Source organism: Acanthochromis polyacanthus, chromosome 5 (genome assembly GCF_021347895.1).
Source record: "Acanthochromis polyacanthus isolate Apoly-LR-REF ecotype Palm Island chromosome 5, KAUST_Apoly_ChrSc, whole genome shotgun sequence".
NCBI classification, from domain to species: domain Eukaryota; kingdom Metazoa; phylum Chordata; class Actinopteri; family Pomacentridae; genus Acanthochromis; species Acanthochromis polyacanthus.
Window position 1 is genome coordinate 20,807,540 of NC_067117.1, and position 26,025 is coordinate 20,833,564.

The 26,025-nt window shown below is 40.3% G+C and overlaps 3 protein-coding genes across 5 annotated transcripts in view; 1 reads left to right on the forward strand and 2 right to left on the reverse strand.

The window, feature by feature from the left end:
- Positions 1 to 17,104, reverse strand: part of kiaa1328 (KIAA1328 ortholog) — a 124,630-nt gene extending 107,526 nt beyond the window's left edge. The window contains exons 1-12 of one of the 2 annotated variants that reach the window (XM_022200650.2): positions 17,001 to 17,104; positions 16,516 to 16,545; positions 16,142 to 16,398; positions 15,897 to 15,997; positions 15,612 to 15,727; positions 10,559 to 10,683; positions 9,086 to 9,462; positions 8,708 to 8,926; positions 8,430 to 8,525; positions 6,033 to 6,124; positions 5,702 to 5,810; positions 320 to 740 (exon numbers count right to left, since the gene is read on the reverse strand). In XM_022200650.2, the coding sequence (XP_022056342.1) occupies positions 512 to 740; positions 5,702 to 5,810; positions 6,033 to 6,124; positions 8,430 to 8,525; positions 8,708 to 8,926; positions 9,086 to 9,462; positions 10,559 to 10,683; positions 15,612 to 15,727; positions 15,897 to 15,997; positions 16,142 to 16,398; positions 16,516 to 16,545; positions 17,001 to 17,055 (1,806 nt within the window). In that variant the 5' untranslated portion in view covers positions 17,056 to 17,104 and the 3' untranslated portion in view covers positions 320 to 511. Of the gene's footprint in view, positions 1 to 319; positions 741 to 5,701; positions 5,811 to 6,032; positions 6,125 to 8,429; positions 8,526 to 8,707; positions 8,927 to 9,085; positions 9,463 to 10,558; positions 10,684 to 15,611; positions 15,728 to 15,896; positions 15,998 to 16,141; positions 16,399 to 16,515; positions 16,546 to 17,000 lie in introns of those variants that run through there. The other variant, XM_051948777.1, reaches the window with a different exon arrangement.
- Positions 17,105 to 17,195: 91 nt separating this feature from the next.
- tpgs2 (tubulin polyglutamylase complex subunit 2) lies at positions 17,196 to 20,815 on the forward strand. Of its 2 annotated transcripts, none has more exons than XM_022200670.2 (7): positions 17,196 to 17,392; positions 17,517 to 17,596; positions 17,692 to 17,779; positions 17,908 to 18,048; positions 18,219 to 18,332; positions 18,482 to 18,645; positions 19,135 to 20,815. In XM_022200670.2, the coding sequence occupies exons 1-7, from the start codon at positions 17,317 to 17,319 to the stop codon at positions 19,351 to 19,353; spliced, it is 882 nt and encodes a 293-aa protein (XP_022056362.1). In that variant the 5' UTR covers positions 17,196 to 17,316; the 3' UTR covers positions 19,354 to 20,815. The 2 variants fall into 2 exon arrangements, with proteins under 2 accessions (XP_022056362.1, XP_022056369.1); XM_022200677.2 differs by having other exon boundaries at positions 17,324 to 17,437.
- A 118-nt stretch (positions 20,816 to 20,933) lies between these two features.
- aqp7 (aquaporin 7) lies at positions 20,934 to 23,802 on the reverse strand. Its single transcript, XM_022200659.2, has 6 exons — positions 23,430 to 23,802; positions 22,385 to 22,511; positions 22,157 to 22,294; positions 21,923 to 22,041; positions 21,564 to 21,781; positions 20,934 to 21,389 (listed from the first exon to the last, which is right to left on the reverse strand). The coding sequence occupies exons 1-6, from the start codon at positions 23,565 to 23,567 to the stop codon at positions 21,203 to 21,205; spliced, it is 927 nt and encodes a 308-aa protein (XP_022056351.1). The 5' UTR covers positions 23,568 to 23,802; the 3' UTR covers positions 20,934 to 21,202.
- Positions 23,803 to 26,025: the final 2,223 nt, after the last annotated feature.

Here is a 26,025-nt window from a genome sequence, read left to right on the forward strand (position 1 = left end):
GCTGATAATTTATCAATACACAAAAATCCATGTTTATTGTGTTTCACTGTAACACAGGAGTTCTAACTTTGGAGCTTGCACTCAACTGTCATCCACAGCATATTTTAAAGAAGTGTCTCAGAACATGTCAGTATTGGATGAGACATGAAAGAGCTCGCTGTATATTTCCGGTGACTGATACAATTTAGTCAGATTTACAATGGACAGTTGTATATCATGAAATTCAGACTATTTATGCTGTCAAGGACTTCAGAGATAATCGACAGCTCAGGGTTGAAGTTTTCCTGCAGGAGAAACAACAAACCAGAAGGACAACCAATTCTGAATAAATAAGCTTTTATTTGTATTGTTTAAAAAACATCACAGTAGAACAACAGTGTTATCTAAAATATGATTTCTATTTTAGAATGTCATTAGAAAATGAAAGACATTTTTAAAAGAGTTAAGATCAAACTGGTGAATATTAAGTGATTGAGTTCATTTCGTTTCTTGCTCTTCTTTATCCTCCTTGTCAGCAAATAAAGAAAATGTCTTCCAGTATTTGGCTTTCTTCCAGATCCTGCTGCGTACTTTGAGGATAAGCCCCACCAGGGGTAACCAGGGTTCGGCCCACTGATGTTGGGGCAGAAAGAGCAGACCTATGCTGTGACATCTTGGGTCTTCGCGTGGCTGGCTTGCATTGCTCCCGTGCAGAGACTGGACTAAAGATATCCAATAACTCAACCATAGAAAAGTCCAACCTGAAAAAAGTAAACGCTCGTTTTTCTGTTGTTTTGATTCAATTTAGTTTTTTTTTTCCCCCACATGTGACCTCAGCCTGTTTCAGAGGTTGAATTGACACTGGCTATGTTTATAATACAAAACCCAGCAGAGCTCTGTGGAGGCAATGCTCTAAATGAGCATCCTCGTGCTGTTTCACTGCAGCAGAGAGATGCACACAAAGGCCTCCAGTTTCACTACGTGCCCTCAAAGTTAAGCAGAGAAGGTGAAAGCCAAGGGACCAACACCAGACATCAACAAGGCTAAAGTCTACTTGGGGCTTAATGGTTTTATATTTAAATATTTGTCATTCACCTTTGACTTGTTAACATAGACAATATGAAAGCAAAACTCCTTTCCAAGTGTTAACAAAATCTTTCTTGCTGAGGTGCCCACTGAACCCTAACAAGCAGCGCTAACAAGTCAAAACCACTGGGGCGTCCCAGCAGAAAAACAGTTTCTTTGCAGGTGCGAGAGAAAAAGGGGGAGAGAACCCGGTGCTTTCTCCCCTGGAATAGAAATGAGAGAATGTGCAGTGAAATAAATAAACCAAAACGGGGGAGATTAAGCTAATAGAGATTCAATCCCTCAGTCTGGCTGGCTTGATAAATTATTCAGTGTATACACAGTCGAACGATGGCCATTCCAGATACAAAACATGAATTCTTTAAAGCATGCTCGACTGATGTTGCTAACATAATTCTCTGCTCGTTTAAAGTTGCATCGATTTGCATCGCACAGCTCTGCACACAGCTCTCCCAGGTAAGGGCGATCTTTGGGATGCACTTGTTGATATGCATGTGGGTGGTCAGCACACAGACACACTGCTGGAACTTCCAATCAGGACAGATTTGTGTTTCTCAGCACGTAAATATGGACCTTGATATGTCATGTTTTGAAACTAACTTGAGGCAGCACATATCAGTAGCTGAAAAGCTTTAAAAGGCTATATTTTGCTTTAGTAACATGACTAATGTATGCACATGTTTGAGCGTGCGGGAGAGAAAGTGAATAAAGGTCAACTGAGGGATGATAACTGATGAAAAAAACAAGACTGGGGCTCAAGTAAGTAAATCTGTCTTTCTCATTTGGTCTCCTGCCTGTCAACAGCAAAGGAAGAAAAGGAGCGAGAGAGAGAGAGAGAGAGAGAGAGAGAGAGAGCGAGAGAGACAGCGAGAGAGAGAGCGAGAGCGAGAGCGAGAGAGAGAGCGAGAGAGAGAGTGAGAATGAGTGAGAATGAGTGAGAATGAGTCAGAATGAGTGTGTGTGTCTGCTTGTAAGAGGAAAACTGGAAATGAGTGTGGCTTTGTGGATAGCAAGGAAGGCAGGGAGGGAATGTGGGGGAGGGACTTTGGCAGGGTTGCTTCACTCGAAATGTGAGAATTTGCATTTTTATTTGTTGATTTATTTAACGGACAGGGCTCTCAAACAGCCATCCATCAACAAACGACATGTCGGTAATGAATAATGCATCACTTACCGGCGGTCACAATCTATAACAAGGGTAGTGTGGGGGGTAGGGGTACAGTTTGGGCAGGAACGGGGGGGAACGGTGGTGGCAGAGATATTGCATGAGGGCTAGGGAGAATGCAAATAGATTTTCAGAGGGGTAAAAAAAAAAAAAAAAAAGTGTGACAAAGAACTTCATTTCTTGGCTCCAGTTTGCGTGAAGTAAAGTTGTGAATTGCTGCTAGATATTAATATCCCCCAAGAGAGTCCTGGCAAATCTATTTTACTGCTACATGCATACAGAGAAAATCTATGGACGGCAGCAGCGGCAACACAAGTTTCTGTCAATGTTAAAAAAAGAAAAACCTTTGGGCCTTGAATGCTGGGTCACTTTGAGAGAATCCAGTGACTCTGCATTGCCAACATTAATTATTAAATCTCTTATGTCAGTCACTACAACAATAAGAACTCTTAGTGGATGTAATAGAAAGTAGACTGACAATATTTCACCTTGATGTTAAAATGATAAAAGCAGATATAATAAATATTCTGAAACAGCAGTTCTACTTTGCTTTCAAATAGTTTTTTAAATGCTTTGACCACATATAGAACTGAATCCTTTGAATATGATGGAAACAGTTGGGCTTCAATCTCACAGTGCACCAATACCATGCGTCTTCTTTCAAGCTGTGGAAAGCCTGATAAAATTTCCAAAAAATCTTCTGCAAATGCTACTCACCACCTTCTTCTCGCTCATAACTTTCACTGCTTATTTGGCTCCTCTCTTTCATTAAAGATAGCCGTCTCGCCCCGGCGCCCCTTTTCATTTGCCGTCCAAACAGTAAGATAAAAAAACCTATAATGGCCACTGCGTATATCCCGCATGTCAATTTCCCAACCAATCAATAGCAGGCGGGCAATGGCAGGAAGGATGGAGATGAGATGGGCGGGGTGCGCTGGAATTGTGTCTCATTACTAACTAGCACAGGATTCATGAAAGGATTAAGAAGGTCACTTAATGTTAACCTCGGCTTGGTTTTGTAATTTGCACATCAAGATTGAATTGGTTAAGATTAGATGGCCACAAGGGGCATATTGTTGCTTCCAAGTTAAAGAGATGGCTCCAGGCATGGCAAATCTTACATTAGGGTAGACTTTCCTTTACTAAAGGAAGGTTTTCCATTCTTTGTGGCTTACACTGGCTAACACAGTGTCGTTTTTAAATCTTTGTTACACGTTGTTACTAGTTTCTCCTTTCAAATTTTTGACTTGAGTACTGGGTGAAGCATTCAGTACAGATAAGAGACAAATCCTCCATAAAATTTTTAATATCTAGATTTTTTTGTAGTTACAGTCCTGATGCATGCTACAATAACATATGTATAGAAAGGTTACAGTTCAGGTTACAGGTCAGGTTCAGGTCATGGTTACAGTGACGCTGTGCAGGCTGCTATATCTGGCAATGGGAAATCTTTAACAAAGCAGTGAATCCACAGTATAAGCCGCATCAATGTCAAAATTTAATCACTTGGTCCTTGTGTCATTTCTGACCTTCCCTGAAAATTTCATCCAAATCCGTTGGTCTGTTTATCCGTAATGTTTCACGCAGACAGATTCACAGATTCACGTACGCCTGTCACATAACTAAAAATATTTGTGAAGTAAATGGCACCGCACCTTACATCACCACTAGCTAGAGTCAGGCCAGTCTGACAAGGGCTCTGGTTACTTTGCCATACTGACTTCAGTTAATGCCTTTACTTTGTGTACTGCAATAGTTTATCTTTTCAATAGCATACACTGAATTTAGAACATCAGCAAATGAAAAGCCATATGTCTAATTTACTTCAATGCATTACCAGAGGATTAGACCTACCTGAAGAGATACACATGAACGCATCTTAAAAATAAAAATAAAAAAACACACACACACACACAAAACATATGAGAGACAGACTTCCTCATTACTGGCAGTGGGAAAAAAAACCCACAGTATGTAACTAAAAGTCCAACAATTTTAATAGGCTTTGGAGGTGAAAATGAATGGTAATAACATCTGATACCCCAGGTCCCCTGCTGGAATTAATGAGCATCTGCCAGAGCTCACAGTTCAACTTGGACCATGCACTGCTTTGTTTAAGAGTTAATCATCACAAGTTGGAAACTTTGAGCTGTTTTGAAGAACCATCCTTTAAAAGAAGGAGTGGGAAGCTGTCTTACAGCTACTGTGTCTCCTATCAACCACCATATTTACAAAAGGGTAGAGGAAATCTGACATAATAGAAACACATTGATCTACTTTTGAAATAATCCTTTTCTCTTTTGCTTTTGAGAAAAAAAAAAAAGAAAATATTCCCCAGAAACTCAGAATTTGCTTTTCAGCATCTGGTAATTTGGCTCTGGTACAGCAACTAAAAAGTACTTGCACAGTAGCAGGCAAGTGCACATACATGCACGGTAAGATGACACACAGTTTAATTACAATTCTGTGTAAAGAGTCCTTTCCTTTTAAGGGAAGTTTGCCGCTTACACTCCATGATTCATTCTTGTCCTCAAAACTCCTCTCCCTTCTTACGTCTTTCTCACCATTTCCATTGGTATCCATCTGGACTTGCTCTAACTTTCCTCGCTTCCCATTTTTCACTTTATCCAATGCTCTCACCCTCAAACACATTTTTAACATCTCTCCCTCGCTCTTGCTTACTCCGTCTCATTACTGCGGCAGAGAGAGAAGAGAGGGCAGCGTGTGCATCCAGAAGTCTGTTCAATTACACCTGCTGCAGGATCCCTGCTAGGCCGACTAATGGAACACAGCATGTCTCCTGACAGGCTGGCCACAGCACTAGCTAGCCCAGTAAAAAGCTTCATTTAGCTTCTCACAGCTCGAAAAGTTAGCTAGACTAAGAAAAGTCATCATTTAGCCACTAACACTGCAGAAACTGCAAGACCAAGAAAACCTTTAAGATTCAAATTTTACATTTGTATGTGTTGTGTTTTATATGCATTCCATAATTGTCAAACATGCCTTCAGGAAAAACACCAACTGCCTGAAGGTCAAAGACAGTAAATAAAATGCTGTAAGTGATCTCCCCAGTGTCCTGCACAGGACTTTGTTCTTCACCTAGACTTTCTTATAGAAGATAAGTCCTATTTTGAGGAAAGCTCAGTTCAGAATTTCAAACAAGCACAGATTCATGACGTTTTACTACATCATTTGCATGTTTAACTGTGCTGTTTTTCATTGTTGCTCAACGAGCAAACTACTCTTTAGCCAGGCACTTAAGCTCAACACAACCAACCACACAGGCTGTTCTTCAGACAACTAATGTACTATATTATCCAGTATGTTTGTTATAGTGCCACTGTTTACCCAGCATAATAAAGGCAACGGAGCTTATAAAGCACTATAAAGCCTCAATGAAATTAAGAACTATTTGAATAAATGTTAAATGTTTATTAAATGGTTCATTAATGTTTGGTGAGGATGTGTTACCTGGCCTCCGGGATCTGGTGGATTACAGACGCTGAAGTGGGCTTATTCAGGCTTGCAGGGGACTTTGCTGGAGATGTGGCCATGTCCCTTCTGGACTGTTTTAAGGGACCTGTTGTTAACAAATATGAGTTATAGCAGAAGCAGCAAAGCTGAGAGTAATGTAAGCAGGACAGGTTTTAGTTAGTTTAGCACTGCATATGAAGGACATAATACAAAATACTGTTATGACAAAATCAAACTCTTAACAGGGTTTGATATAGTTTAAACTGAAATGTTCCTCTATATGTACATCAGGAAGAACATAACTGATTAATTGAAAATACAAGCTTACCATTGTCATTGTCCACATGAGCAGGAACCACCCGTGAGTTTTTTTCATGCAAGCTCTGCCCTGCAGGATGTTCCTCTGCATCTTCACACACACTGCAGAAGACCACATAGACAGTTTACAGAGCTGGCTTTCATGCATGTTACTCGACGATTTATGTTTGTGTGTTTGATGTGCAAGGTGTGTGTAAGAGAGAATTCACATGTGTGATAGTTACATGTTGACCCTGCTCCAACCTGGCATTAACATGCATCTTGGGTGATCCCATCACTAGTGGATAGCTCTAAGTATGTCAGTTCACACCTGGCATTAGAATGCATCTCCATGTGCATCTTGTTTGACCACATGTGATTGGATTACACTTCTCCGCTTTATATGCAAATAAACACATGCATTATTTTCATTTGCAAAGACTAAATACAATAGTCCTGCATGGGTCCAATTTAGCAAACCCATATCAGCCTGTATCCACATACACTACCAGTCAAAAGTTTGGACACACTTTCTCATTCAATGCTTTTTATTTATTTGGATTGTTTTCTACATAGTAGATTAATACTCAAGATTAACTTTTTTGGTTTATAACATAATTCCATATGTATTATTTTATCATTTTCATGTTTTCAGTATTAATCTACAATGTATAAAAAAATGAAATAAAAACCACTGAATGAGAAGGTGTGTCTCAACTTTTGACTGGTAGTGTAATTCAGTCCTGTAATCGGCCTGTTACTTCCATTTGTCTCTGACTCTGGACCTGAACTATGATGAAGCTCATGGGCTACACAGTCACTCATTTTAAAGTGCTTGATTTGATTCCAGTCTTCTGTAAAATGAATGGCTAATAATAGCAACGGGTACCTGACCTTGTGCAAAGGCCAGTACTATGAATCAAGTACCCAGGGTGTGGTTTTATTATCTGACTTTGCTAAAACCAAACCTGGTTATGAACTCAGTGAGTCAACGCAGGTCTTCTAAATCTGGCTGGAAGCGAGTTTAAATTAAATAGGTGGCGTTCGCTCCAGATTACCAATCGCAAACATGGTCAGGTCTACTGGCACCACAATAGTATAGGGTTAGTATCAATATCAGTGTCCTATTGGATACAGGTTTCTTATTTCCAATACAGTTTAATCATTACCATGCAATACAAGACTGTAAAATAAAATGACAAATGTTCCTTTATGCCACTCACAAAAAAGACAAATTATTTTTTTAAGTAATCAAGAAATAAAAATAAAACAATGTTCATGCTGATGTAGAGGATAAATTCAGTAATGTCACATTCAGTCTTACTATGGTAGCCTGTAAGGCAGTTTTTGCTTTCTTCTTTAAGCTAATTAGCGATTACCCAATCATGTAAGCAAGTAAAGAACAATACAAAAACATCTTTCAAAGCAATAAGTAGATGTTCTGCAAATCTTGTCAGGTCAAAAAGTAAAGGGTTTACGGTTTTAATCGTTTTAGGACTACATCAATCTACAAAGGCAAATAGAACAATGAAATGGTTTGAAAATCATTTGCAACTCCAAAAGCTGCAAGCTTCCTCTGTCAATTACGTTTATAATTAAAAAAGTTTCCGTATCAAGCCCCATGGGATCTTCAATGAATGATGATGCTCTTTTCCAAGAGAACTGATTGCCAGTAAGCAGTGTTTTAATGCACTTTGGTATCTGGAACATACTCTGCACCAGTGTAGGTTGGGCGTACAGCATAAGTTACCATCGCAGTACTGAAAATCCAGAGTTAAACATGAAGTTACCAAGCTAAGCTCAAATCCTTCTTAGTAGTACAGGCCCCAGGACTTTGCCAAATGCAGTGCTATTTTCGCCAGCAGGGGGCACATCAGTTAAATACAGTAGGCTGTTCTTCAGTATGGTCCAGAACACATTCATGCAGTGGGCTAAAGAATGAGGCCATGTGTGGCCCTTATCATCTGAGTGATTCAATCTCACTCCATCCTCTGTGCTTTCATACTATGGTTTAATGATTTGAGGAGAATATGAAACTCCAATTGCGATATAACTTTATCTGAGTCAAGTCTTGATTCAATATTCACCGTTTAATAGATTTAAGATATGTGATGAAGCACTAACTCATGAGAGAGCATCAAAAGCATGACTGATATGAAAGGAGGGTTGGCTTTGTAATTCTACTAAGATGAAAGTATAACACCTGAGTGACATTGCATAGCGTATATCCTAAATTGCAGCCTTTTCAATTTGGTAATTGCATTGTTTGAAAATGCGATTTGGATTTTAAATCGGTCATTTATTGAGCCCTAATTCACACCTGTACTTAGATCTGTCCACTGGTGACTGGGTCATCCAAGACACATGTTGATGCCAGGTAAGAACAAAACGTTTGTTATTTTCTGGTTACTGGTGTTTAGTGGTTTACCTGGAGGGTAAATCTTGGTGAGAAGGACCCTCTGGCTCTGGACCTCCATTCATAATTTTTGAGCTGCTGCCCTCAGCTTGAGTACTTTGCTGAAACCTAACAAATTTATAGAAGAGGGAAAAAAAGGGTTCTACCAGTCGACAAACACCAAAGAAGTACACAGAAACAAGTGACTGACCATAAACAGGTAGTTACTTCCGAACTACCCATCAACTGAAAGCCCCAAATCTGTACAGTCACCAGATATGGGTCATTTCTCGATGGTATCTGTATGGTACCTGCTGTAATCAAGACGTGACTGGTGTAGCTGCTGGTTCTGTCTGTTGAGCCTCTCCTCCTGCTCAGCCAGCCGAGCCTGCAGTCTCTCTCTCTCCATCGCCAACTGTAACTTTTGCAGCAGAAGCTGGTGCCTCTTCTCCTCCCAGTCCTCATGACCCAGCAGAGGCCTGGTTAGGGCTTCCTTAGCCTCTGAGCACAGGCTTTTCTCACTCTGCAGCCTGTGTGTCAATACAGGTTCCATGCTTAATATCTATTCTCACCGTTCTTTTTGTTTGCATCTTGACCACATTTAGAATTTTACAAAAACTCAGAATACATTCAACAGTGGCATAATCATGTCAGATAACAGAAAATGACTGCATGAGGACTAAATGTACCTTTCACACTCCTCTTGGGTAAAGGTGTCATGGTATCCATTTGCTAGACAAGAGCGGTTGTTACTTCTCCATTGCTGTGCTCCATATCCAGTGTCATGACCACTGCACTGGCAATGCTCACATTTTTGGCAAGAATGTAGCTCCCTGCATGCCCGATTCTGACAGATCTGTTGTTTGATTGGCCCATCAGGTAGACTTAATTCATCAACACCGGAAAGAGAGGCGGGGTTTCTTAAAGTTTGCACTGTTCTTACTCCATCACCTCTCCTGTACATTTGGGGTCCGGTAGCAGCCAGGCTGAGGTATGAGCCATCGAAGAGTGAGCCATTAGCTCTGCTTGTAGATGTCCTGCTGGGGGCCTCCTCACCACTGAGCACCTGGACAGAGAAAAAAAAAAAAAAAAAGAGGACAATAAATGCATTTTGTCCAATTCAGGAAGCCTCTGAAAAACTGATGGAGTTTTTCAGTCAAAAACATTAGTCAGCTCCATAAAACTTTAATTTAGAGCTGAGGCACAAACTGAAATTTACCAATACTGAATTAGGACTCATTTACTAACCTAATTTGCTCATGTTGCTGTGCACGGTAAGAGCTCTCCATTTGCTTGGAAGAGCTGTTGCAAGAGTTCACATTTTACATGCATTTTAAGGGGGTTGCTGCAACTCAAAGCATTTTTTATCTGTTTCCTTCCATTCTATGTGCTTAAGAACAATGATTATACATTGAGCTGCAGCAGCAGCAAACAGCAGTACCTGAACGCATCCTGTGTGAACACTGATAAAGGACTCAAGCTGCTGTTGTGCCAACGTCTTGCTTTCACTACAGAGCTTGTATAGACATGGCGTTTGTGTAGGGCCGAGCTTCATAGCAGCAGAAATGCAAATCATCCTTCAAAAGTGTAAACTGGGCAGTGGCCACAGGATTAAGAGGACAATTTTCTACTAAGCATAAGTGGCAGGTAAGCCAAGGTCAGGAATATTATGAGATAAACATAAGGAGGAAAGCCCATCTTATAGTTGACTGGGGAAGAGACTGTGACTAATTTAGTGAGGGTCAGAGAGCAGGCAAACACACATAATTCAGAGCCACTCTGGGACCATGAGGTTAGCCAAGTCATCTATTCTTGCAGAGGCTAAAGCCAAAGCGGCGTCTTTGCTTCTAAAGTGTCACCTTGAGAGAGTTTTCACTATGTTGTAGTCGTATCGAACTAGTGACTGAAGTGGACTATAGTGATTTGTTATGAATTATTATGGCATTTGGCCATGGGACAATGTGCTGTTGCGTGTATTTCCACAGGATGTTTTTTGTGCCTGGGTGCGTGACGGATGGCAAACAGGGCTGCTCAATGAAAGTGGCTCCCACAGGAGCACGGCCATCACTTTTACTGTATATTTTCCAAAGCATGTACATGGGCTGCAACAACACTAATTGTATGTACAACCTACAAAGTCCCAATTCTATCCAATTTCTTACCCTGCTGTGAGTCGGTGGCTGGCTGAGCTGGGTGATGGACTGGTTGATTTTTGTCTGTTGCTGAGAAAGGTATTGTTGATAGAGTCCAAGCAGTTCCTGGCACTCTCTGTACTGCTGCTGCAGGCCTGGATGACCATGGGTTAAGGAATTAAAGTAAAATAACAGCTACACTGAAACAGCAGAATACTTAACCTACATCATAACATCTGCCCTAGACTCAGCTGAAAAAACTACACTGTGGGTCTCATAAAATTGTGTGGCTGAAAGAAATGAAAGCTTAAACATTTTGTTGAAATAGGAGATGGTTTCCATAAACTATCACAAATGAAATATGCCCTCATAAACTCTGAGGGTGTAATCCCTGTGTAGCTATACTACAAAGGTATATTTGTGCAGTATTTTTTGTCAGATAAGGGAAAAGTTCTCTTGTGCAATTTAAATGGGGGGGAAAAAAAGATAGATGCTGGATTTAGATTGACAATTTGAATTAAAACCTTGTCTCTGCAATCAATTACACATTGGAACAGAAAAGCAGAGAGAAAAAGCAAGAGTGAAAACAGAGCTGGAGAAGAGTCCAGCAAAATCAAAGTTGTTGTTGTGGCACAGAGCTTTCACCATCTGGGTCGGGCCAAGCTGTGTTCAGCTGAGCTAGGCAGTGCCATGCCAGGCTATCTGCCAGACAGAGAGCTGGCAGCGACAAGAAAACTAATCTGGAGCGGGACTACTGCTGCGCCTCAGGAGCCCACTAATGACAGTGGCAGCACCACATCACACCAGCACATACAGAGATAATGAGCATGAGAATGGAGAGACACACTCACACACATTCAATAATCAACCTCAGTCTGACTTTCTAGTACACACACAAAAACAGCAAGACATGAGAGTGCAAATTCCCAACCTGCACTGTAAACAGCCCACACATAAACACTACAATAAAGCAAGTAGTACACACACTCCCACCCAAGCTGACCATAAAGTGTGTTCCTCCAGGCCATATCTTTTTATGATGGTGTCCCTGCTCCCCCAGCTGATGAGTTTCTCAGCATCCATTTGAAAAAGAGCCCCCATTTTAAGAGAAAATCAAAGTTCAAAGTAGAGTCTTATTGAAGGAATAGTTGGCGGAACACTCCATAAGAAAACACTTTGGTTGTTAGAAGACTTCAATCAGGCTGTGGAAATGAAACAGAGGGAAAGAGAAGAGAGCGGGGACGACTTTGAATTGAGGACCAGACACCAGACAAATGCAATGCAGCAGCTTCCATAAACACTGGGAAAATGTGAGTGAACACTTTGATTGAACCCTCCGTCTAACTAAGGCTCTTCTGCCGCTGCACTGATGTCCATGGAAGTAGTTCTATATGGAAAACTTAAGGACATCACAAGGACATCACATCATGTAAACCTGGGCAGAGATGCCTATTTATGCAGCACAAATAAGAGTGTTATATGGGAGATTCTCATACAGCTACACTTCCCCTCCATCCAAGATAGAGAGTGGCGTTTGTCAAAAAAGTCATTCCACTGCTCATATTTCAACAAATTTGCATAAAATACCATTTCCACATAATCTCTTATGCCTAAAACAATAGACATTCGGCCGCAGCACAGTATACAGGAATCAAAGCTCCAATACAAATCAGAAATGGTGAGGAGACCACAAACAAACATACAAATAAAGTCTGTCTGTGCCATAAAACCAACCAGTCTGCAGCATCATGGCATCCCAACGCATAAATGAAGGTATCGTGTTCATGCATTGAGAGGGTGACGCAGTCCCTGGACAGCAAGTGCTAGGTAATCTGAACCGAGTGGAACAACACTGATAAGATTCCACCTTTCAGCCAGTCGCTACACTAAAAATGCTTTCTCCACAGCCTTGGACATCAGCCAATGGGGGCCAAGCACTCTGCAAGCCCCTAGTTTACATCAGAGCTGCAAAGTGCCAACAATGACTTACTCCTCCCCCCTGCTCCAAAAATACTCAGAATCAAGGGCTTGGGTTGAAGAGGCTTCAGACGGGGCCTGTCAAAATGATTCACTTCCCTGTCAGGCCGAGGCTCAAATGAAATAATGAAATCCACTTCAAGGTGGAACAAATTTGCACAGGAGGGGGGAATATTTTAAAGCCTGCTTTAGCACACTGTGCCAAACAGATTGAGCCTGAGCAGGAATGTGAGAGGAACGGAGGCGGAGACTGATGTGTGAATGTGTGGAAGCATATGAATGTGTGTAAGGGAGAAATGGCGGGGAATTAATAGAAGAAGACGGTTTACATAACTGCCTCAATACTACTGAATGTGAAGAAGAGACATGAGTGCAAGTCACACAATAAACCAATAAATAACTAAACACATCAGCTAACAATTATGCTGAGAAAGGCTTCAAATTTCCAGGAGCTAACAGTAGGAAAACCGCTGTCATCAAAAACACGCTCAGCCATCTTTACAACTCATTGATTACAACGTTAGTTTATAGGCACAGGCTATAAGCTGGATCTTTCGAAATCATTAGACATGACATGCATCCAAACTATGTTGTGTCTATGAAAACTGCAACTTGCACATCTACCAAGTTTGGAGAAGCCCACAATCCACAAATACAAAAATCTGTATAATTTATAGGAATGTGATAAACAGTTCAATCTAATTTGACTGTTTAAAACAAAAAACTGTATTATGCATTAGTATTTCATGATAACCCCACAGTTGGTCCTGTTTAATTCAATTATACTCAATTAAGCAGCATGCAACCCTACAGTCTCAACAGCAGCTTAGTGTGATCATATTTTTCTAAAACATCTTAGATACAGACTTACTCATTTTTGGCACTGCAAAAAGAAGCGCTCACAAAAAAGCTCTCAGTTCAAATGTCAAAACACTGCATTGTCCGTTTAGTAGCTAGCGCATAGTTTACATCTCTATAGCCATCACAAGTGTACAAGGTAAGACATACTAAGATCAGATACGATCAACACCCACAATATGTTGGCCATGACAAAGACTAACTTGTAATTCACAAAAGCAAGCTTCTGATGTACACTTATCAGAAACAGCACTCTGGATAGAACCAGATTTCTACACTGTAAATGTCATAGATCTGAAACTGAGAAGGGTAAAAATGGATTTTGCCCTGCTATTCCTCTATCACAACATTAACATTTTTCAATGGCATGTAACAGGGCTGTTATGCCCCTCTCTCCATGGCCTCAGGATTCTGTCCAGTTGTTTCAACTCAGTAAGTGGCATTAGCTGCAGCACCTGCTGTGCTTTGTTCTGGATACAGCATGTAGAACAGTATACCACGTTAGTAACACTCCCTTGACTTCTGCCCATGCCAGCATGCCTTGAAGTACGAAAAGCGTCCTTCTTATCTCAAACAGAAATTCAGTCCTGTGTGCCAGTCAGTTCCAAATGTCAGGTGAACATCCCAAATATCAAGGGTGCTTTTCGCTCTCATCCTATGTGGCTTGGGGCTAAGGTATAGCCCTACATTCTTTGCGCCTCTGACAACCCTGAATGTTGGTTAGATAAGATAAGCTGAGGCATAATGGAATTAGACTTGACAAGACTCTCATTCAGTGTGTTTGCCTTTGGTGTCTCCTTAACCTTTCCAAGAAGTGCCGGAACCTTCTGCCTGAGAAGAGCCTTCATGACTCTTGCACACACTTTAAAAGACTACGTTATCCCCCCTGAGGTGCTTAGACCCGAACACTTTTTCCTCTCAAATACCTTTTTAATGGAGTTTAGAAGTTTGGTGTAAATGCCAAGTCTCCAAGCCAAAGTGCCTTTAATTGAGTTGTGCTTTCCTAATTTTCCCCGCCGCCGTTGCCAATCGTGCAATTTACCAGCCGGGTCAATTACTCTTCATATTTCGCAGTGTTTTTAACCTAAATTGACTGCTGGCCATGCTCAGCACTGACCTGAGCAGAACTGTTATGAAGACAGTAGGTGATTGTGTTGTAGCATTATAAATCTAGCACTAACGCAATGTCAGATCATCAAAAATCAGCTGATGATCCAACTCATCTCATTTTCAGAAGGAGGAACTGAGGATTACTCTGTACTTAACATATGAAAGTCAGGAAGGGTTACAAAAAACACATGGAAAAAGAAAACGCCTTAATCTTCTCAGTAGATATCAAAATTCATCTTTTACTGATAAGATGAATTAGATGGTTTGGGCTACAGCTCCAACCATGAAATTGATTCTGTACACAACAGCGGATAAGCTACAAGCACTTGCAAAAGACAACTGCAGCAGGCATCAAATAATTTAAATGCATCTGCTCTATTTCTCTGCCTTTTGTATCAGATTGAAGGGTCTTGCCCAAAGGCTGTGAATGGCCTTACCTAAGACAACACTGCCCCCTGCAGACATACTTTTTGAACAGCACAAGCAGCAATGGAACCATGTAGTTTAGTCAGTAATGTAAGTACTTTCACGTCCATACACAAAGTGCTGACAACAAAATTCAATTCTAACCAAAGGCAAGAAAAATTAATTTTAAAAAAAAGTTCTAAACTTGCTAATAAGTGAAATAACTCAATATCGTTTTCTTTTGATTAAATGCATTTTTTTTTACCATGAATTCCTTTACAGAATCAAATAATGGCAATAAAAAGCCATGCTCACACTTAGATTTTAAAACCATGATTCCAGTTTAGTGTTTCTCATCATAGAAACTCTGTTCTAACTATCATACCTTGGAATTATGAAGCCATTACTTGCTTCATGGTACAAGATTTGGTAAAAGGCTTATAATGTTAAGACACTACAGTCTTGAAACAGCAATCAAAACACCAAGAAGCACACTAAGCACGCTGAAACAAAGTAAGTTTTCTGACAATTACTGAAAGACAAAGTGATTTTAAAACACATCAACAAAACTACATTCCCTCACTGCTCAAACTATAATCCCACAGAGCACAATAACAACCCTCACCATTTCATCAAAACATGGCAACTTCAACAAATCACCTCAAATTAATTAATGCAAAAAACATCAATCTGTCTCACTGCAGCATGTTTGTATTTATTTTTGAAAGGATACTCTCCCTCTCCTGTGCTATGATCAGGTTCTGCTGCTCCAGCTGCTGGATTTTTCGTCCAAAGTTCCCCTGTTCATCTTTCAGGCGTTGCACTGACTCCTCTCTCTCCTCGCTCACTCTGTCCGACAAGAAATAATTGAAAAGATAAAAGGAAAGTATATTTAATGCATTTAAAGAGCAAGAGTCAAAAATTTAACTAACTCCATGGTGCTTTAAATTTGTCTATTCATTACAACATAATAACAGCATCACCATCTCAGAGTTCAGTGTCATATTCTGTTTAATACCTAGCAAGTTCTTCAATGAGGTTTGCAATTCGGCGCTTATCTTCCGGACAGAGATCTTTCAAACACACCTCGCTCATAGGTCTGCTGGTCTCACTGATTACCTGCACGAAGAATAGTTAACAAGCATATAGATTTGTTAGGAGTAACATACTGTCAGTATCTAGATACTGTACTAAACCATAGATTCAAACATGTCTTTCATGTGAGGAAGACAAAAATAGCCTACACACAAAACATCCGTTTACCTGTGATGTGGGGGGAAATGTACTGGAAGGCGAGAAAAGCATCTGCTCAGTGGTCACGGCAGCAGTGTGGCGGGCTGACACACCAGGAAGGTCACTTTGTAAGGGAGCCTGCTTTTTGCCCCCTCTCTTTTGTGTGGCCTGATTTTTACTGTCAAAAGCACCCTTTATTTGCATTTTGGAGCCTCTTTTATAGGATGTACAGGCGCTGCCATATCCCAAATTGAAAGGGGTCCGCGTCTTCATCACTTCATCCACTCCTGAGACAGTTTGTGATAAAACACAAGAAGAGGATGCAACTGGACATGAGATATGTGAGAACAAATAAATAAATTCAGGTGTTTTGAAACTGCGTAAATAGTAGCACCGAAACTCACCAGGAACAAACACCAAAGGCTGCTCTTCATCTGGGAAGAAGACAAAGAGAAGACAAGTACTTAAGTCAATGTCCAATCAAATGTACCTACAGCTGGTAAAGCACGTGCCTTAATTACCGAAAAAAAACTTACGTTAGCAAGAAATGAAAGAGCTTGCTTACTGATTATAGTCTTTAAGTTGTGTTGATGTGAGTAGCATTAGAATACCTAACACATTTGTCTGACAATGATAGTGCAATACTAGCGCAATATAAGTTTCTATATAAAACATCTAACCTTAATGTAACTTGAAAGCCGTAGTTCATTGAGTAATCTTTATTCAGCACAGTAGCTGCTAAAAAGGTAGTTAGCTAAAAGGCAGTCCCACTTCCTCAGAGACAACAACTTTCCGGAGACTCTTTCCAAAAGCGTTACTTCTTTCTATGGGATTTATACAGACGAGAGCACGTCACTGAAGTTAATGTAGTTCATTAAGAGAAGTTTACCGTCATTCATCCAAAATATTCCCGAACTGCCACTTCTTCTCGCTTCTGCCGCCATGTTGAATCAACCGCCACCACTCCCAGAGAGCCAAGCGTTGCCAGGGAATTGTAGTCCCGCCTTATTCTTGCATCTGAAGAGTTAATTGGTTGTTCGTAGAAATCTGACATTCTATTGGCTCAAACATGTGTCACTACTACGTCCACCTGCACTTCGCTTCCTGTGCGTCTGTTGTGAAGTGATCGACTGAACGATGCTCTGCAGATATCTGCAGATGATGTATTTGGTGTTTTGTACAAATTTGTGATTCCAAACGTAAAAATGGAGGAGACGAAAGAGAGCTTGTCGTTTAAAGGTGTTGCCGAGAGACTCACACTTGGCATTACTCGATTACTTGGTGTGTTTTACGACATTTGCATTGAAACTAGCAGCTAACGCGCAGGTTAGCTAGCCAAACATAAATTATGTTTTCATGAGTACCAGCTGTGTTAAATTTCATTAGGTTGTGCTTATTGTTTCAGAGAATATGCCTGGTGTCGTCGATGTGCGTTTCGCAGAGAGGGAGCCTGCAGAGAAGAGGAGCCTGCTGTCATGGGAACAGGTGCTAAAATCAGCCTTACAGATGTCTCTTTTTTTTTTTTTGGTCTGGCAGTACACTGTTGTCTCATTTATGAAACTAATTCATTTATTCCTCAGAAAAACACATGCATTTTGCCAGAGGATCTGCGAGATTTCTATCTGACAACTGATGGATTTACACTAACCTGGAGCGTTAAACTAGATAGTAGGTGGTAAATAAAAATCTCACAGAAGTCCACATTCATTCAAATGAAACTGCTAACATAAAGTGATAACTGTTAAATGCTCATTTTTGTGCTCTTTAGTATAATCCTGCGTGTCTCTTTTCTTCAGATGAGTGCGTTCCTTTAGGATGTATGATGGTTAACAGTGTCGCCAGGCTGTGCCCACTCCTCCAACCAGTGTCATTTTTCTCCCTTCCCAATGCACCCTCACTGGCTGACCTGGACTGGGAGGAGAGCAGCACAGAAAGAGGTAAAAATTCACCTGTCAGAGCCTCATGTGGGCTTAACTCAACAATTACAGCATGTCAAGATCAATTATGTCTGTTTATGTGTGCTCACTTGTGCAGAAAACAGGCTAATGAATGAACTGTTGATTGGACAGTAAATATTTACTCAAGATTCATTAATGCTATCTGTCAGGTTTGGAGCATGCGCCCGCTGCACCTCATTTTGATTCTCGGAGCCGCATCTTCGAGCTGGATTCCTGTGGAGGGACTGGCAAAGTGTGCCTGGTCTACAAAAACTGCACTCCAGGTGTTCTGCTTTGTATTCACATATTGTGCCCTTTCGGTATTCCCTAAGCAAAAAATTTAACTTTGAAAAGTTTTGAAGAATTAATATATTATCTCCACGTTTTAAAGTATGAGTTGCGTCATTTAGATGTTGATTTTGCTATTTTTCAGGTGTGGTGGCCCAGCAGAGTGAAATCTGGTTCCTAGACCGCTCACTGTGCTGGCATTTTCTGACAGCAACCTTTACCTCCTACTACCGACTGATGATAACCCACTTGGGTCTGCCTGAGTGGCAGTATGCCTTCACCCCATATGGTCCAAGTCCCCAGGCCAAGGTAGCAAATGGCTGAATGTCTAATCAGTCTTTTTTTAAAACCATATGTTGCATTTGTCATCTGTAATATTCAGTAGTGATATTAACAACACTTGGAACCATTATAGTGATACAAAATAAAATTTATTCAGAATAATCCCTTTATAGTACACTACAATTTTGGCTGATTTAATATTATAATACAATGACATAAATCTGAGTTTTAAGACAATTTCACAAAGTAACAAAGTGTTTTACCCCAACTGAAATACGATGGGTATCTTGCCATTATCACTCTCTGAAAGTCTCTTTACTCGCATGTATTAAATGCCACAATTTCCTGAGCATGAAAACTGCATTGCTGAAAAATTAAGCAAAGGAAGAACAATGTATTTTAAAAATTTTCTCTGTAGTGTACCTCTGCTATATGCACTTTGTAATGCACTTGTTTTTTTGTCCACATAACTAAAGAATTTATTTCAAATTGTCAATATTCTGGTTCCCTCTGCAGCAGTGGGCATCCCTCTACCAGCCGCTGACCTTCAGCTGTGAACTCAGCCTTGGAGATCCTGCTGGAGATTCCTATGTCAACAAGCTGGATCCCACAAAGGCCTTCAAAGGCAAATCAAAGGCACCAGCCCCCAAGAAGAAGCAGTCAACACAGTGTGGCTCAGGGGGTACGGCCAAGGGCCAAGGCAACACAGGAAGACACAGCGGAACGAAGCGGTGAGAAGGTTCAAATCGAAGAAAGACATTTCAGTCAGCCTCGTTGTTATTTGTACGATCAACATGGCTTCAAAGAGCAGCCTGCAATTCCTTCATTGACTGGAATCAGTGTGTTAGAAGCTCTATACAATGCGAGAGCATGTTGTCCAAAAACTAAACTGCATGTCTAAAGAGATGCTTAACAAGGGGTTTTGCTGGCTCAACACATGGCTAAGGTGGTATTTATCTGATAGAGGGAATGTTGAGCATGATGGACAAATTAGTCTTTCAATCACCAGCTAATTGCATCAGCACCAAATACAGTACTCACTAATTTATTTCGTGTTCACTGGTAACAGTACGTGGTAAAAAGTAATTTTAAGCAGTCATTTCAAGAAATATAGTCATGTGCTGCTGTCATAGAACATATAATACTGACGTGTCAAATTGTACCACTGTTGCTATCAAGGACACTGTCTATTCATAACTGCAGTTATCACTGCACTTTATTTATTGCTCATTTTCTGTTGCATTATACAACAATAATATATATATATACATAAAATGTGGAAAATTCCTAAGAAAGTTTGTAAATTACTCAGCAACACGTTTCTTTACGTTAAAGCGTTAGTAATTGAAAGTAATACTGTAGGTTCAGCCTGTACAGCTGAAAGGTAGTGGCGACATTTTGAAACTGGAAATGAAGTCATAATGTGATTCTACAAATAGAAACTGATCATATGACTCACTAAAATTGTTCAGGCTGCAATACCAAACGTCAGTTTGAACAGCTGTATGAACTCTGAGCTTCGGTATTGAACCTTACATCGCTGAAGTGTGTGTGCAGACTTTAGCATGAAATGTTACAATGTCAAGGACTGGCAATAAACCATGAAGTTAGGCTTTAGTAATCAGTGTTATCACTGGCCATTGATTCTCTGATGTTAACTTTACAAAGATGAAAAGCTGCATTGGAGTTTAGGAACACTGCCCTGTATAATGATAACAACAGCCACTCTGATTTTTCCATATTTATGAACTAATATGAGAAAGTTATAGCCAGCTTTTTTGATTTATCTTCATCCATTTACGGCTCTTGATGCCAGAAAAATAACGGTCAACAGACCCAATACAACACGTAGGACTAAGTATTCTGGAGAAGACACATATACACTTTTTGTCTTTTGGCTGCTGTGCACTGGCTTGGTGGAAGAACAAATATGTGCATTATCTTTAACTGAGCTGTTGCCCTTTCAAGCTGTGAGAAGCCAGCTCCTATTGTTTCTATTTAACTTACACATAGATACATGTTTGTTTGTTTTTAATGCAATGTATTAACACTGTTTTCTTCTCTTTACATACTCTGAGGTTTCTACGACCATATAAGTGGTCCCTTGTTGATTGTTATAATGAATGATATTCATGGTGTCCTCCAAGGTCGCATCAGTTGCTATTGCCTCAATATTAAAAACACAAAATATAAGCTAGTTACTGTATTTCTGTTCATCCTTCATTTATAAAATAGCTTAAGCTTTGTTTAATCCTTTTTCTTCTAAACTTAAACGAAAAGGAACAAAGAGACACAAACCTCAGTATGACTCGTCAAAATGTCTAATATAATTTATGTATATTAAAAATCTGACAATTGCACTGCTTCTAGTAGAGTAACTAAATCTGATGACATTAATGTGTGTGCAAATTTGAAAACAAACCCTTATTTCAGTCAGTCTCCCTTTTTGTAGGCGTGCTTCACTCCCCATCTACAAGCAAATAGTTTTGATCTTTTTAACCCTTTGTCGACGTGGAATGTTTTAACTGCGTACAAATGTCCGCACGGCTACACATTCACTTAGTTGTTTGCATAGTTGGGGATGTCATACACATACATTAACACTGATGTTTTGGTTTTTCTCCAGAGGGATAGACTCCTCTGCTGACCCCTCAGCCTGTTCAGAGTGGGGTGGGTGGTGCAGTTCCACGAAGACTTTGTATATTCCTGCTCCCAGTACTCCTCCAATGGGGGTAGCAACCAGAGGCACCCACCACCACCCATTTCCAGCTCTACACATATAAAGACAAAAAAAGAGAGAGAGGGATAGGTCAAAAAACAAAGTTTTCATTATATTCAATAATGAACAGATTTTTTTGCCTTTGGCTGACTCATAGTTGAAGTGACATGTCGCAACACGGGACGTTTGACAGAAAAAAAAAAAACAATAAATCCGTCCTGCTTACCTGAACACATCAGTTCCCCAGCCTGCTATGGCAGTAAAGATCCTGGGTGCAATGTCTCTGGTGGGGTTGATAGCGTAGCCACTGTTGCTGCCCAGAGAAATGCCAATGAGCACCACCAGGAGACCGACTGCAGCAGGCTCACTGCCCGCTGCGGCCGGTTTGTTCTTCTGGTCAGATAGAGCCATGAGGCACAGCAGCAGCATCGCTGTGCCAAACACCTGACACACACAGCACAGACACCAATGTAGAGACAAGATAACCATGTGTAAAACACTACAACAAAGAAAAAGGGTTAACAGAGAATGTGTCAGATGATGGTGATTTGTAGCTGTAATCCTTAAATCCAGTTTCATGGCTACCTGGTCAGCAAATCCAGCCATCAAGGAGAGGTATGGTGCAGGATAGGTGGCAAAGATACCAGCTGTGGCCTTTGCACCAGTTACAGTAAGGTTTCCGTCACAGTAATCATGAATGGCCTCTGCAGATGAAAACAATATTGACAAAGCACACATGTATGACTGCAAATAAAGATACAGCAATACCAGGCATTCAGTGCTCAGTCCATCTGACTTTGTACAGTGGCGTATCCTCACCATAGTAGATCCCATAAATTGTTCCTGCTGCCAGAAATGACCCCAATAGTTGTGCAAAAATGTACAGGGGCAACATTTTCCATGCAAGGCGGCCAAACACACACATTGTGAATGACACTGCTCCATTCATATGAGCTCCTGACAAAAAAAAAAAAAGCATAGGAAATATGTCAGCTCAACAACAATCAGGAAGCCCTGTACAATATTTAAAAAGATCAGCTCTAATACCTGAGACCTTCCCTCCAACATGAAAACCCATAGCAACACCGAGTCCAAAGCCCACATTGATGCTGAAGTACTGTCCGAACGCTCCCTGTCCGGTCACTACCTGAGCCACAGACCCCAGACCAAACGTCTGGACACAAAGAGGACACAGAATTTACAAGCACAATCACAGACAAGGTTTTACAGACAAGGAAATTAAAAGGGAAATTATCCAGATATTTAAATAGGACAGTAACAATCTGGGTTATGTCAGGTCATTGTGAGAAATTCATACTCTAAGTGGAGAAGTGGTGGTTTGTTTAAAAAGAAATTAACCAGGGTGTTGTTTATGCATATAAGAGAAATTTATCTCAAGCACTTTCTCGCTTGTCCAAGGAGAACATAGAAAGCTGACACTGAAAAATCAGCCATTCCCTCCGGAAACAGGAAATGTGTGACTCTTCCTCAACCAGTCATAAGCATTTAGGTCAAAAGTGAATCTGGTTTTCTAATAACAAGCATAGCAATCTTAATGTAAGGTACAATATCACTGTGTGTGTGTGTGTGCACACGTGCTTATCTACACGCTATGTTGACTATCTCGTCATTGCATGTGTGTGGGTGTGTGCATATTCGTCAGGCTGCTAAGTAAAGGGTTTATTGTAACAGCTGACAGACAACATGTGACTTTTGCAACCCTCTCCATGTGGCTCACAGTCTGACCATTCCTCGAGTAACACTAGATTTCCTGGTTCACCCACAGACACCCACCAATCCCCATTCACGACCCCCGCCATGTGACTCTGAAAAGTGCTTGTTTGGGTGTGTGTCTGTGTGTGTATTTTGGGGGAAGGTTATCGGGATAAAGAGCAACACATTAATAATTAATGGGGTATGGTTGTTAGAGATAAACAGGCATTAACGTTCAACACAGACAGAAGAGCTCATCAATGAAAAGTGAAGTTGTCACCAGAATGATGGATTTAAGAGACAGTTTGTAAGTGATTACTGTAAGTTCTGTGAAAGCACAGAGCACTGTAGTTGTCTTTTGTAATGAATGTTTTCTTACCATCATGACATATGTGCAAAGAGTTTCAGCAAGTCCCACACGAACAAGTTCATTCTTTACCCAAACTTTGGGTCGAGTTACATAAACTCCCCTCCGCTGAGAGACCCCCAGTTCTACTGACTGCGCCAAGTCCTTCATTTCGTCTTCTTCTTCTGCTCCTTCTCCTTCTTCCCTTTGTTTTGGTACAGGCTGTTTTTTTTTAATCGACAAAAATGAAGTCCAGTCAAGTTCAGACTCCTGTGCAAAATTTATGAGGTTTCTCCCATGTCACATGCAGTCCACAAACAAACCCAGTGCTGACTGATTTCCTTCCTCTCCTCAAACTTGTGTTTTTCTCCACAAACTTTCTCTTTGTGAGTGCGTAAGTGTCTCTCTTTTATATACTCATTGAGATTTGACCAATATATAGCCTGGACTCTGCCACCCCTCCTCCCAGATATGCCCAGGCTCATACAGTCCAACACATCCTCCAATAGCTTTACATTATGCTGAGTGTGCTCAGCCAATGAGGTAAAAGGTTTTTTAAAAAATCAGCCTGTTGTATCAAACATGTCTGTGAAGCGGGTCCTTTAAGTAGAAATATTACATCATGAGAAAAAACTTTCTCAATGAGAGGCTCAGCTGGAGAGAGAGAGATAGATACAGCCATGGCCATAAGTTTGGACACAAGTACCATGATGCTTGTGAATCATAGAAAATACCACAAAATACTGAAGTGTTTGGGTGATAATACACAACTCCTGAGAGCTATATTAAGTTTTATATTTAAAAAAAACATCAAAAGAGTTTGGTGTGATTTTGTTATTCTCACCAAATTCGGTTATGAAAGTACTGCATTTTTTTTGTTATTTTCTTCTAATATTATGTTTTGGGAACAAAGTTGTTCCAATTGTTGGAATTTATTGATAATATTATATCCCTTGTTGATTTGTTGACTAATTAAGCTGGTGCTGTCAAAAAATATTAGTTATGTTCTGTAATAGACATCAAAACAGACATAAGTCATGTTGTGTCCAAGCTTATGTCCATGGCTGTAGATAGATAGATAAATAGATAGATAGATAGAATGCAAGATGGACAGACTTTACAATATCAATACTCTGTTCAGAAAGACAAATGTGCTTCTGTAAAGTTGCACATTTACATGTAAAGTTCTAGCTGCCAAACTCATATTGTGTAGACATTGCGTAACTGTGGCCTTTTCAGTTTATAAGACTATATAAGGTTGTTTTGTGCATGTCGTGCAGCATTTTTACTACTGCAACACTGTCACAAGATGGTGAGAAAAACAACGGACCGTATTGATTAAAAGGATGGCTCCAAAGTCATACACAGATTGCATACATTATGGTGACTATAAAAGCTAAAGAATACCCAGAAAGAAATTCTCACATTTCAAATGCAAGATGCTGTTGTTGGTGAAAATAGGTCAATAATGTAAATAGCACGTTCAACCATGTGACTAATGAAAATGTGAAAGCCTAATGACATTGGTTTTATTTACTCTGATAACTTTTCCTCTGGTGCCACCCAGAGGTTAACGTCTGCACCTTGCAAAAACATGTCACAACAACTTTTTCTATGGGTTGGCATTAGGTCTTTTAACACATGTTCATGTTCCCTGCAGGATTAATTGCAACCCCTTCAGAGATCCCTCGCTCTTTCATCCAGCAGCAGCATCACAAAAAATTTTTCCAATTCTTGCAAAGTAATGATATTCTGATCAGCTTCATCTGTATGCTTTGCTGTGATTAGCAAATATTAGCATGTTAACGTGGTAAATAAACATTGTACCTGTCTAAGAACCGCTTGTTAGTCTTGTCAATGTGAGCACATTTGCTTGCCTACATAAGTTCACAGGACCCCTGACATGGCTGTTGACTCTTTGTGTTGATAAAAGTGTCTGCTTGTGTTTCTCGAAAACCCTCCTGCACAGAACAAAGCATTTTTACACTTCTGATCCTGCAAACACAAAGCATTTCCTGCAAAGCATTTCTGCCTTCACTTGGAAACCAAACCCTGCCTGTTCTGCTTATTCTCAGCATTGTGAACATTGCTATGCTTGTTTCCAGTGAAGTGGGACACAGTAAAGATTTTTGACCGACTGATTTATTGATATCCTTTATTTGTTCTGGGGTAAAAACAAACACAAGACAGTCAAACTAAGAAAAACAGCAGAATGCATTAAAGAAAACATCTGTAACAGAAGCCTAACTTTAAAAAGTCCCTCACTGGTTACCAGAAAAAAAGGTGCTAATTGGAACCAGAATTTGCAAGAAACTATTTCAGGATTAAACATCATCATTTTAGCAAAACAGAACCAGGTGAGTCCACAAAGAGATATTTTAAAAATGTTTCCTTAAAGAACTTTTTGGTAAAGTTCTTTCTTTCCATTCATGGTGTCTAAACGAAGCTTCTTTTTTTGTAGTCATTTGTTGGATTTGAAATGCCAGATAATAGGATTGGGAAAAAATTGAGTGAAAAAAGTGGGATGCTTTCGTCTTCTGGAAGCAGCAGCGATCCTTGTTAGTTGCAACCTGTGCCACAGCGCTACAGCCATGCACAGTAGGCGTCTTTGTGTTACCATGGCGATGAC

Bases quoted from the DNA above. Each gene is read 5' to 3' on its own strand.
- aqp7 (XM_022200659.2), bottom strand. From the start codon at position 23,567: ATGAAGGACTTGGCGCAGTCAGTAGAACTGGGGGTCTCTCAGCGGAGG. The intron at 22,042-22,156 runs GTGAGGATACGC...TTTCATCTGCAG, and splicing joins AATTTATGGGATCTACTATG to AGGCCATTCATGATTACTGT. The intron at 21,782-21,922 runs GTAGCCATGAAA...TGTGTGTGTCAG, and splicing joins TGGCTGGATTTGCTGACCAG to GTGTTTGGCACAGCGATGCT.
- tpgs2 (XM_022200670.2), top strand. From the start codon at position 17,317: ATGGAGGAGACGAAAGAGAGCTTGTCGTTTAAAGGTGTTGCCGAGAGA. The intron at 17,597-17,691 runs GTGCTAAAATCA...TTTATTCCTCAG, and splicing joins GCCTGCTGTCATGGGAACAG to AAAAACACATGCATTTTGCC. The intron at 18,646-19,134 runs GTAGCAAATGGC...TTCCCTCTGCAG, and splicing joins GTCCAAGTCCCCAGGCCAAG to CAGTGGGCATCCCTCTACCA.